Source organism: Pelodiscus sinensis, chromosome 12 (assembly GCF_049634645.1).
Source record: "Pelodiscus sinensis isolate JC-2024 chromosome 12, ASM4963464v1, whole genome shotgun sequence".
NCBI classification, from domain to species: domain Eukaryota; kingdom Metazoa; phylum Chordata; order Testudines; family Trionychidae; genus Pelodiscus; species Pelodiscus sinensis.
In genome coordinates, this window is record NC_134722.1 from 11,285,993 (window position 1) to 11,298,039 (window position 12,047).

A 12,047-nucleotide genomic window follows, 5' to 3' on the forward strand; every position below is an offset into this window, starting at 1 on the left:
ACTTCCAGGAAAAAAAAAAGTAGGTTTAGCAATTATGATTCTAATAGGTATGTCGTGTTCATACAAAGCCTAGTTTCTATTGTGACAGATCATAATTTTGGGCAGGTTTCAAAACAAAGAATTATAATACAGGCCTTTGAAATAGTATGTCGAAAACAAAGCCAGACATTAACCACAGGTAAGGAATATGTCCATATACTTCAGAAGCTAAAGAAAAATTCTACGGATGTACAAATCAATACTCCAAACAGGATGCAGTGAACAAATTCTCTAATGTTTCAGAGACCATTCTAACCATTACTGGAAGAGCCACATATTTTCTCTTCGTTCTTTAAACTACTGTAGAGATTTCTTAGTATTTGCTTGGCAAATACATCAGTTCCATGTGTCAGATGTAAAATACTCAGGAAAAAAAAAGCCCTTTGAGAAAAAAAAGCTAAGCATTTTATCAGTAAAAGCAGACAGCTTTATAACTACGAAGAAAGTATAAACTCTCACAGCCATCTTTACAAAATATTAATACCCAGATTTTATCATATTTCAATGTGTTAACCTGTCTTAAGAACCCCTTCAGAAGTAAAAAGTTACTTCTATAAATGCTTTAGAAGCATTTATAGTTTTTAGTAGCTTTTTCAGAAAAAAAATGACTTGTTTCTCTGCTTTTTCCTCATTCTTTCATTTCTTTAATAATGTGACTCAATCTTGGAAAGTCGACCAAATTAAAAGAAAACAAGACATTTGAAGTTACCAGTTCTGATTCTAACCTGTATCAAGATCTCCAATCACATAAATACTGGCCCCAATAGGTACAGCTCCATATACAAAGGAAGAACTGGCTGGAATGCACAAGTTCTGATCATTCAGATAAATCCATCTGCAAGAAAAGGCAAAAATTTGCTTATGAATTATTGACAAGATCGGCTACTAAAAACAAGCTTTTTGACAAACAGTTTTACAATTATAAACATAAGCAAAATCATGCAAGCTAACATTTTAGGCAAAGATTCCATGGGGAATTGGAAATCCAAGTTGTTATTCCTTGTCTATCTGCACAGATGTGGTGTAATAAACTATTCAATAATTCCACAATAACTCCTAATGTAGTATTCCAGATGGGGAGCTATTCTGAAATAGCTTATTTGACAACTCCTATGCCAGTCAATTTCCCTATGTAGACAAGCCTTTAGCAACTTTGAAAAGTCTCACTCTTGTACACTTGCTTTCATATATATGTTGCTTTTAGAACACTGTACAGGAAACAGCAAGCTCCTATACTACTGGTTTTGAGAGCAGACACTACAGTTATCCCTCTCTGCCCCCCCAAAATTCTAACACCATCCTTATATTCTTCTGAGTTGTCAGAAGTAAATTACTACTTAAGAAGTGCGCAACCGCAGATTAAATTTATTTTAAAACAAGAAACAGGAGTGTAAATACCAAAAATCCTTAAGCAATCTCAAGAGTAAGTAAAATAAATGTCTAGCCTTTTCAGACCACTTTCCCAATTTTATATCATACTGTATTTGGTTTTCATCCCTACTGAAATACAGCTGTTTTCTCTTTAAAGGCTTCCCCAACTTCAATACTTTGTCAGTCTGATTTTCTTACTGATAGAAGACCAATTGTTGTATGGATACCTGGGCAAACCAGAAAACTAAAGATTGATTTATATAGTTATCTTGTTGTAAATACCTGAAGTACAGAGCTGCTAGTTGAATAGTCTCTTCTGTGGTATTGAAATAAACCTCTGCAAATTTCTGACATTTCTACGGATGCTGGTGTACTTTTATTTACAGTTCAGTGCAGCATAATCAAGACTACTTAAAAGTTACCTTATGTAAGTCATAAAAGACAACAGGTAAAGTCAAGAGAATTTGAAAAAAAAAATCTAAAGGAATCCTAAAATAATTGGATAAAATGCCTGAAGATTTAAAGGAAAATATCCCCACAGATGTTTCTGACTTTTGAGTAATAAGTGATGATGGGACAGGAATCCAAAAGTAACTCTTGATTCAGCTCAGTCAATTTGAGGGGAGGCTGATATACAACTAAGTTACTTTAGAAAGGAACAATTTGTAAGGGCTGATTTAAAAATCAAGAATTAGATGCCTACATTTCTACTTTGCTCTGAGCTTTTTTGATCATATGACAGAAGCTCATTCTAGTCTCATGATTCAGTAACATTCAGATTTATCTTTTTAAAAGAAACAAACAAGATCATACTTTGTTTAAAACAAGACATCTTGTGCTCAGGTACAGGATGAAGAGTCAGGAGACTTGGGCTGTATTCCTGGCTATGCCAGTCTTGCTGTATGACGTTTGGAAAAGTCACAAAATATCCTTTCTAATGACCACCAGAACACGTTGGTAAATATACCAGTGTATTACCAGGATCAGTGCTAATGCTTTAAACAGTTTGTTTTTAAACCCATCTCTTATAGCAGCCTAACCTTCAAACTTGGGAGGGAGAAAAAGTGCATCAGGTAGTCTGCTAAAAATCTTTGTCAATGTTGAAACTATTGACTGGACTCAAACTACTTTGGAAGTATCTTTAGAAGAGTGCTTCTGGGCCTCTGCTCAGCATCTCAAGTTTCATCCAAAGTACTTTTTTACAGAACAGCTATATATTCCTGAAAAAGGTGTGCTTCATGGGTGGTTGGTGCAGCTGGGGCTGGAGGAGGCAGCCTCGTAGCCCCATCCCCATGGGCAGGGGAGGAAGCGGGACAGCACCCAAGAGAGAAGAAGGTAGGGTAGTGCATGGAGCACTTCCCAGCCTTCCCAAAGCACCGAGAGGAGAGGGAGCAGGGGGAGGGGGCAAAGAAGAGAAGCAGGGCAGCATGCCAAGCAATCCCCAGCCTCCTCAGATTACTGGGAAGAGGAAGAGGAAAGGGGAGGGCTAGCGCTGGGGGCAGCAACACTCTGCAGCAGGCGCTCTGGGGGCAGAGTGTGGGTATGGCCAGGCTGGTGGTTTGAGAAGGCAGAGCCTTTCCCTGCCTAAATCACTGGACGCCCGTGATGTGCTTGCAATGGAAACAGCTTTGAAAACTTTAGAGCTATGTAGTAGCAGAATTAGGAACCCCCTCCCTTTAATTTATCAACAGCTGTTGCATCATTTCACCTTGAATAATGCAACCTTTTGAACAGAGAATATATTACATTCATTTCACCAGCACTGCAGTCGTGCAATACTGAAGTTCATCTACAGAAGGTTAATTGATAATGTGGTAACTACATTGTTTCCCTAGTTGATTTGAAACATTTGATTACAGGATAGAGGTTAGTTTTCCTCCCACTATTTACAGGCACCATACACATACACATTGTAACTGCTTTTTCAGGGATCTAGGTTGTGGTGATGTTAAAGTGTATAATATTCTCCTCCCCACCCCCAACTAACCCCCTTTCCCCCGCAGCATATCCAACTACAATTGACATTGTTAGGGACAGAATTTCTTCTCTTCTCTTACATTCCCACTCCCAACCACAGCAGTCTTCCTCAAAAGCTCATCTTAAAACAGGACTTGAACATGTCTCAAAGTTAACATTGGTGAATAAATACAATGAACAATCCTGCGGCCCCTTAGAGACTTAATAAATGTATTTGATCGTGAGCTTTCATGGGTAAAAACCACTTCATCAGATGAGCTGGAGCAGAAATTACAGAATCAAGGGTATATATAACAAAAGAAGTTACCAGTCAATTGTAGGACCAGTGTTAAATAAGCTAATTAAATTGGGCTGGATGTGTCTCATTCATAGCATTTGATGTGGAAATGCGAATATCAAAGTTGGGAAAATTGCCTTTGTAGTGCGCTAACCAGTTAAGATCTTTATTCAAGTCTAAACTGATAGTGTTGAATTTGTGAACTCCAGTTCAACTGTCTCCTCCTGTGATCGGGTGATAAAATTCACTGGTGGGTAAGCAAGTTTCACAGAGAACAGACTACCAGCAGCTCCCATGTTTGGACCCAGAAACTCCATTTTGAGTGCTTGCACTAATCTCAGCTGTGGTACAGTAGTATAATATGGAGGCAAGGATCATTAGTTTGTTCCCACACCTCACTGCCCAGCCTCTACTCTTGCAACTTTTATGAAAGGTAGATATTAATATTTGCTCATCTTGCTTCTGTCCATTCCCCAAGTTATCTTGCCACAGAATTTACCAGTCAGACATACTCCTCACTCCTCGCAGAATGAGGAATACAGGATCTGGTGGGGACTATCCTCAGTGCTTCATTTGGGGGACTATACTAGACCCACTAAATCAAATGCTAGAAGATTGACCTCCTAAGTTGATCTTCTCTGTAGTATAGACATGCCCTTGGAGTCTATCAGTATACATTTCAAGATCGGTTTAAATTTACAAAAGCTCCAATTACTCTGCTTGTGGCTGCTCACTCTAGTCCCCATGGAAACTCATGGTGAATTACTGTAACCTGGAAAAAGGACCAGTAGGTCTAATTCACCACTGCAATGTTACTTTGAAATGATAGGGTTTTATTCATTTATCTCGCTCCAACTGGCACAGCATATGAGCATCTTGCTTTATTTAACAAAAACAAACCACATACACAACGTACCTCATGTAGAGTGAGAAAAACACAGCCAGTTCTTTAGGAGCCCAAGGACAACGTTCACTACTAAAAAGACATCATGAGACAACTTCTATCACCACACTCTAGAAAAGTTCAACTGTGAAGCCTACCAGAATAGTTACATTCACAATGCTCTGCAGGCTACAAACTGGTGAATCAGAGGGAGAGTTCTATAGACATCCTCTGCTGCGAACACATGGTGTCCCTTCTGTATCTTCTGCATGGAAACAGCCCGTTACACTGTTTTGGGCAGTTTTATCTCTCTTTCATGAATGAAAGGGATTTTGCAGACAGCACCAGATCCTGCTGCTGTCACTTATGGATGCAGCTGAAGAGGGATGGGGTAGGAAAGTGATCTACTGTCAAAAAAAATCTCAGAGGGGTAACCGTGTTAGTTTGTAACTTTAAAAACAAGTAGTCCTGAGGCACCTTAGAGACTAACAAAAATATATATAGAATTGACTCATAGAACACTAGAACTGAAAGGGACTTCAAGAGGTCATCGAGTCCAGTCCCCTGCCCTCACAGCAGGACCAAGCAAGGTAGACATCTATCAGGGATGGTGTAGATCTAACCTGTTCTTAAATATCTCCAGAGATAGAGATCCCACAACCTCCCTAGGCAACTTATTCCAGTGTTTAACCACCTTGACAGTTAGGAAGTGTTTCCTAATGTCCAACCTAAACCTCTCTTGCTGCAGTTTAAGCCCATTGCTTCCTGTCCTATCCTCAGAGGCCAAGGAGAACAATTTTTCTCCCTCCTCCTTGTAACACTCTTTTAGATACTTGAAAACCGCTATCATGCCCCCTCTCTGTCTTTTCTTTTCTAAACTAAAGAAGCACAGGCGTGCGCACGGGGTATGCCAGGTGTGCACAGGCACATCCTAATGTTTCAAAGGGCTGTCCCTGGTATGTGGGCACAAGCCTCCGCACTAGAAGGAGCGCCACTTCGGCGCCGTGGGGAATGGGCGCCACGCCAGGTTTGCCACGCATGCGTAGCTGCGCAGTCAAAACCGGCGGGTCTTAGGACCCCGCTGAAAGAGGCAGCAGGAACGCAGTAATGTTACCCAGCCTCCCCGTCAAGCGTGGTGAGTTTAAACCCCGGGCGGGGGGAGGAAAGAGTAGGAGAGGTGGGGGGTGCCCCAGGTAAGGGATTGGGTGCAGCGCAACTGGCCCGGGGGAGGGGGGGAGGGGAGAGAAGGGTGTTGGCTCCGAGGGGCTGCATGCGCAGGCTTCCCTACTCCACCGGAGTGGGGGTCAGCCCCAATAGGTCGCGTGCATGGCTTCCCTGCTCAGTGGGAGGGAGTGTGCAACGGGGCTTCCTTCCTCCGCGAGGGGTCAGCCCCGGAGGCTTCCCTCCAAGGCTGGTGTAGGGGACTCCCTGCCCCCACTGGCACTCTGCCCCAGAACCTTGTCCCCCACCCTCCTGCCCCCATTCCCTCTCCCGTGCCCCCTACCACAGAACTGTCCCCATCCCCCCGCTGCAGAAACCTGTCCCCCTGCCTCCCTGCAGAAAACTGTCCCCTGCCCCCTCCCCCCCCGGCACCCTGTTCCTTCTCCCCTGCCCCCAGCCGCAGAACCCTGCCCCCACTGGCACCCTTCCCCAGTACTATGTCCCCCGCTCCCAACTGACTTTTCTGTGGGTCTGACCCCCTGACTCAAGACAGGTTCCCTGCCCTTCTTGTAAATATGCAGAAACTTTTTGTGTTTGACATAGTATTTTATTTAAAAATGAAGCCTGGCCAACAAATCCCTAATTGGGGCCAAGCCCCCATCTGGCGACAGCCACTCCTGCACTCCCCCCTTACCCTACACCCTATATCTGTACACTAAACCCTCCTGCCCTGAGCCCCTCACACACCACAACCCAAATTCCTGCACCCTCACATCCACAAACCAGTGGCTTGCTTAGTACCCCAACACTGCCCGGCCTGGAGTTCCCTCCGCCCCCGACAGCTTCCCCTTCTCCACATCCTCCTGTATGCAGATTTCCTCCCAAAGCTTGAACCTCTTACCCCTTCCCACACCCAAATCCCTCATTCCCATCCGAGCCTACACATCCTGTCTCAACCCAGCAACAGTATTGCTAGACTGCAGGAGTTTTTCAGGATTCTGGAGATATCCCAGAAAAACTCTTCTGCATCCAGGGATTCATTTGTTCTTCCACTTTTTTTTTAGTGGAAGAGCAAACATGATCTTTTGGTCACCCCTATATTCCTCTTTCCACGAGGAATAAGGGGGCTTCCAAAATAAGGGGTTTTTCTGACATTTGGTCCAGTCTAGACAGGCAACATACTGGAAAAACCTCTTCCTACAGAAGAATTTGGGGAAGAAGAAGAAAAAAAAAGCAGCCGTGTAAGGGTTGGGGATAGCAAGTGATGGAAAGGAGGAGAATAGAGAGGACGGGGCTTCAAGGAAGGGGCGGGGTGGTAGATCTTGGCTTGGTCTGTCATTTAAAAAGTGATCTTGGGTGTAAAAAGGTTGGAGACCACTGAAGTAGGGGGAGCACCAGAAGGGTGACAGTCAGGGCGACCCTAGAACTCTGTTACAGACCAGCTGGTGGCTACTGGAGGAGGAGGGAAAATAGGAGGAAAGGGTCAGAGAGGAAGGGGCTTGTGCTGAGGGAAGGGGGGCAAGTCAGGAGAAAAAAGGGGAAGGCACCAAGGGACAGGGTGAAGGAGAGAAATACCAGGGGGCCAAGTGGAGACAATGAGGAAAAGAGCAGGAGGAGAGGTGTCAGTGAGAGGGGGGACAGGATAACGCTGGGAGAAGAGAGGGGAAGGGTTTTGGAGGCTACAGGGGAGAAAGGGAGGTGCTGGGAGAAGGCTTGAAAAGAGTGGGCATGAGGAAGGCGGGGATGGAGCAAGGCATCTATGAGGGCACAGGGGCATGAGGGGCATGAGGGGAATGGGGGTAGAGGGTGGTGAGGGGGTGGTCATCAGGGAAAAAGAGGGCAAAGAGGGCAGGGGCAATGAGGGAAGGGGGAGGCACCAGGCGGGTGCAGGGCTAAGGGAAGGTGCAGGTGCCAGGGGATTCTGGGGGTGAAGCAGAAGGGCAGACACCTGCAGAGGAGGGACCAGCACCAGAGGAGACAGGCAGGGTAGGTGTGTAGTGGGAGGTGTTAGGAGAGGGGATGAGGAGGGGTAGCTCACATGATCAGAGTGGGGCTCCTGGAGGAGTGGGCATGAGGGGGGGGAGAGAAGGGCTGGTGGAGGGGGGCAGGTCTCAGGAAGGCTGAGGGTAGTGAGTCAGGACAGCAGAGGTGGGTGAGAGGTTGGGGAGGAGAGAGGGGGAGGGGCAGCAGGCACCAGGGGAGCTGATGGAGCAAGCAGAGGAGACAGGGCAGAAGAGGGAAAAGGTAGAAGTTCATAAGATATTTATTAATAACTTGGGTGCCACAATGGCACATCCAAACAAGCCACAAAATCAGTACTGGTGCACAACACAAAATTTATTCTGCTCATGGGAGGAAACTCTCAGAGGGAACACTTACCCCAGCCTGTCCGCCCCCGAGTTAATGTCACACACATTGGGTTAATGCAATTGCAGGATAGTTGCATGGGGGGGAGTTGGTGGGGGCCAAACTAATCCCTCTAAGTAGGAAGGTGGTGGGAAAAGTCCTTGGGAGGAGGGGGGGGAAGTCACATGACACCTTTTACTTCTGATCATGTGTCCATATTGCACCGAGAGTGCTACCTCCAGAGGCGGGACTAATGAGGGTCAGAGACATGGCTAATGGGGGTCAAAGTACATTTAAAAAAAATTCTTTGGGTGCACACCCTAATAAAATGTGCTGTGCATGTCTATGTAAAGAAGCTCAGTTCTTTCAGTCTTCCCTCATAGCTCATGTTTTCTAGACCTTTAATCATTCTTGTTGCTCTTCTCTGGACCTTCTCCAATTTCTCCACATCTTTCTTGAAATGTGGTGCCCAAAACTGGACACAATACTCCAACTGAGGCCTCATCAGCGCAGAGTGGAGCAGAACAATGACTTCTCGTGTCTTGCTCACAACACTCTGTTAATGCATCCCAGAATCATATTTGCTTTTTTTGCAACAGTGTCACACTGTTGACTCATATTTAGCTTGTGGTTCACTATGAACTCTAGTTCCCTTTCTGCAGTACTCCTTTCTAGACCGTCGTTTCTCATTCTCTGTGTGTGAAACTGACTGTTCCTTCCCAAGTAGAGTACTTTGCATTTATCCTTATTAAACTTCATCCTAGCATCACAAGCATCAAAGCAACACGAGCTTTGGCAGGCAAAATCCGCTTCATCAATGAAAGCTCATGATACTATATACTTGCTAAGGCAGGGGTGGGGAAGCTTTTTTTCAGTCGGGGGCCATTGACCGCCAGGAAAAAAAAAAATCAGTTGGGGGCTGCACAGAAGTGAGACTCAAAACAAAAACAAACAAACAACAAAATCCTTCATTGACATGGCCTCCAGCTGAGGAGAAAGACAATCCCCCACATTCCCCTCGCACACCAGAGCCTAGTGGGTCCCAGCCTAGTAGATTCTGTGGGCTCCAGCCCCGTAGGGAGGCAGCGAGGGGCTGGAGTGCCAACGTGGACTCTCCAATGCTGGGGGGCACGGAGCCCTAAGCCTCAGGGACCAGAATAGGCAAGCTGGGGGACACATCCAGCCACTGACCTTAGGTTCCCCACCCCTGCTCTAAGGTGCCACAGGACTACTCATTACTTCTACAATAAGTTACTCGCCCTAGAGAGCAGACATTTTAGGAGGACAGCTTCACTGATTCTCTTCCACCTCCCTCACTAAAGGACAGTCAAGGTGGGATAGATTCTAAGATTCCGTTTTTGCTTCCACTTACTACGACATACCAACATCATGTCATGTGATGAAATCTCCACAAATTCATCTAACCAAAGCTGGCAACCCCAGGAACATAGAGAGAGGAATGCTGTATATGCAGAAGTGAGAGAACTTTTCACAACTCCATTGAAAACATGTTCCTTCTGAATGGACCTGCGGTCAATTGGTACAGGGAAATCATGTGAATCAATTAAGCTTCTGGGTTCATTTATACCAGAAACTAAAGGATTATAAGCTTATGTGATCCTAAAGCTAAGATCACAACAGCTTTTTTTTACTGTGGATCAGAACCAAAAATTGAAATAACAGAAGCTCATGAAAGTTACGTATTTAAAAAACTGCCAAACTTTTCAGGAATGCTTACAATAGTTTTAACAGTTAAGTTAGACAGCAACGAAGACAGGAAGGGCAAAAGGTCACTTTTCAGAGTTTAATTAGTTTCCAGTTAACTGTGTGTTGCTTATTTGCTTGTTGTTTGCATAGTATGCAAATATACTTTCCTGAGAAGTTCACAGCATTCAAGAGCTACAAAGTACTCTTTTGTAAGGCTGCTGTTTTGCGCAAATGGTTGGGCAGAAATCAGAGTGAAGGTGACAGCTGTAGACAGCTGATAGTTTTACATGCCTTCTTACAACTAACTTGTTAAAAAGTCTCAAAGTGGTAGCCATGTTAATCTGTAACTTTAAAAACAATGAGAAGTCCTGTTGCACATTAGAAACAAATATATCGTATCATGAGCTTCTGTGGGTAAAATCCACTTTCATCAGATGAATTGGAGGCCCACCTGACGAAGTGGGTTTTAGCCACGAGAACTCATGATCTAAATTATGTTAGTATTGCTTCACTGAAAATGAATAAGGTGGGAGGATACACTTGAGATTTTCTTTTTTTTTTAAAAAGCAGTCAGTGAATACAAATAAAGACATTTTCCAAACAGCTGTAATTCATAAGAACTGGTAAGGGTTCTAATTCTAAATACAAAGGTACAAAAGCAAAATACAGAAGTTTACATAAAAATGTGTAAAGTTTTTACCTACAGTGAAAACAATTAAATTTAAAAAGTGTCCATTTCCAATTTTATTTTGTGCATTTGACAGCACTTTAGGAATAGTAATTATTTCCTTTATGGATACTGAAGAAATCCTTGCGCATTTCATGGGAATATTTTTCTGCTTCCGGTTATAAATGTTTTCTTGCAATGCTTTAAAAAAAAAAAGGGGGGGTGGGGGGGCTTGCATGTCCTATTTAAAGGCTGCTCTCTATGAAATAAGATATTATAGAAATTAGTCAGATTTAGGATAAACAGAAAAAAAACCCACAACCAAAATGCAACTGGTCCCAATCACACATTTTAACAGTGCCTTTCAACCCAGAGACTATCAAAGCCGCTTAAATCCAGTAAACAGAGCATTAGTACAATGCAGCAGTTCACGGGGTAGAGAGCAGAGGCCAAGAAATCAGCTCTCATAGAATGTGGCACAATGTCAGAGGAATGAAGAATTCTCATGCAAAATTCAGGGCTACTCTGTACTTTTTTGAATGGAGCCATAGGCTCCCCAATGTTCACATTAAACAGACAAAACCTTTGCTTAAACCCTCATCCATATTCTTCCATCCCCACACCTGACACACTAGAGTAGCTGTCACTCAACAGATAAAAACTTTGGAAGGATGAAAAACTGAGTTTATAGCAATCTTAAGAAATCTGGAGCACTAATTACCTACATAATATCAGTCAAATTCATAAAGCCTTGGTATAAGATTACTCTAAAACCAAAGCGATTTAGAATTTAAAAAGTGAGATTTTTCAGATATAGCAACACTTAAGATGTCACGAGGGCTACTAACACCATTTAATTTTGTCCACATCATATTACAATCTATGCTGACACTCCACCTTGCTTGCTTTTAAAAGCTCTACAAGTATTTTATTAGTAGTTTGTATAATTAAGTTTTGCACAGGTTTCTACATTTTGATGTTAGTTTCCAAAATGTCTCATCTGGTACGAAGAGATCCAGGCAAACTGCTAGGCATTATAAACATTTGTTGTGACAACATGAAAAGACAGCAATTTGGGTGGGGACAAGTGGAGAACTATGAACACTAAAAACGTATGGGGCAGCCTATTGTCAGAGCAAGATAAAGACAATAACGAGTAAAGGCCTCTCTTCTGCAATTCAGTTCATACCTGCTACTTCCATACCAATGCACTCTTGAGCCTGTGCAAAGCCCTATTATTTCAATGGGCTACTTGTGGGTGTAAACTACATCTGTCTATGCAGATCAGGTAACAGAAATGAGGCCCAAATTTTCAAGTAACAAGATCTAGGAGTTAGAATGCTACTGAAGGAGTGAGGGCTGTAGCAAGGGGCCTGGATAATCCTATAACTATATTGCTGCTATGTAAGTCATAAATATTATTAATATCAAATGGCTGAGTTGACAGATAGTGATTTATTGAGGAAAAAAATGTTTCCATTCACAAAAAAAATCTGTACTTCACGACAACATGCAGACTACTCCAGTATCTGCTACCTGTAACTAACCTCAAACCTCCATGATCTGCAAGTATGCAGCAGCTGTCGTGTTTCTGCTTCCTTCAGAGCTGCTAGGCCAGA

General features: G+C 43.6%; 1 protein-coding gene across 1 annotated transcript in view; it reads right to left on the minus strand.

The window, feature by feature from the left end:
* Window positions 1-12,047, minus strand: part of GAN (gigaxonin) — a 66,031-nt gene that overhangs the window by 16,883 nt on the left and 37,101 nt on the right. The window contains exon 10 of the mRNA XM_075940001.1: window positions 765-874. Within this exon, the coding sequence (XP_075796116.1) occupies window positions 765-874 (110 nt within the window). The remainder of the gene's footprint in view (window positions 1-764; window positions 875-12,047) is intronic.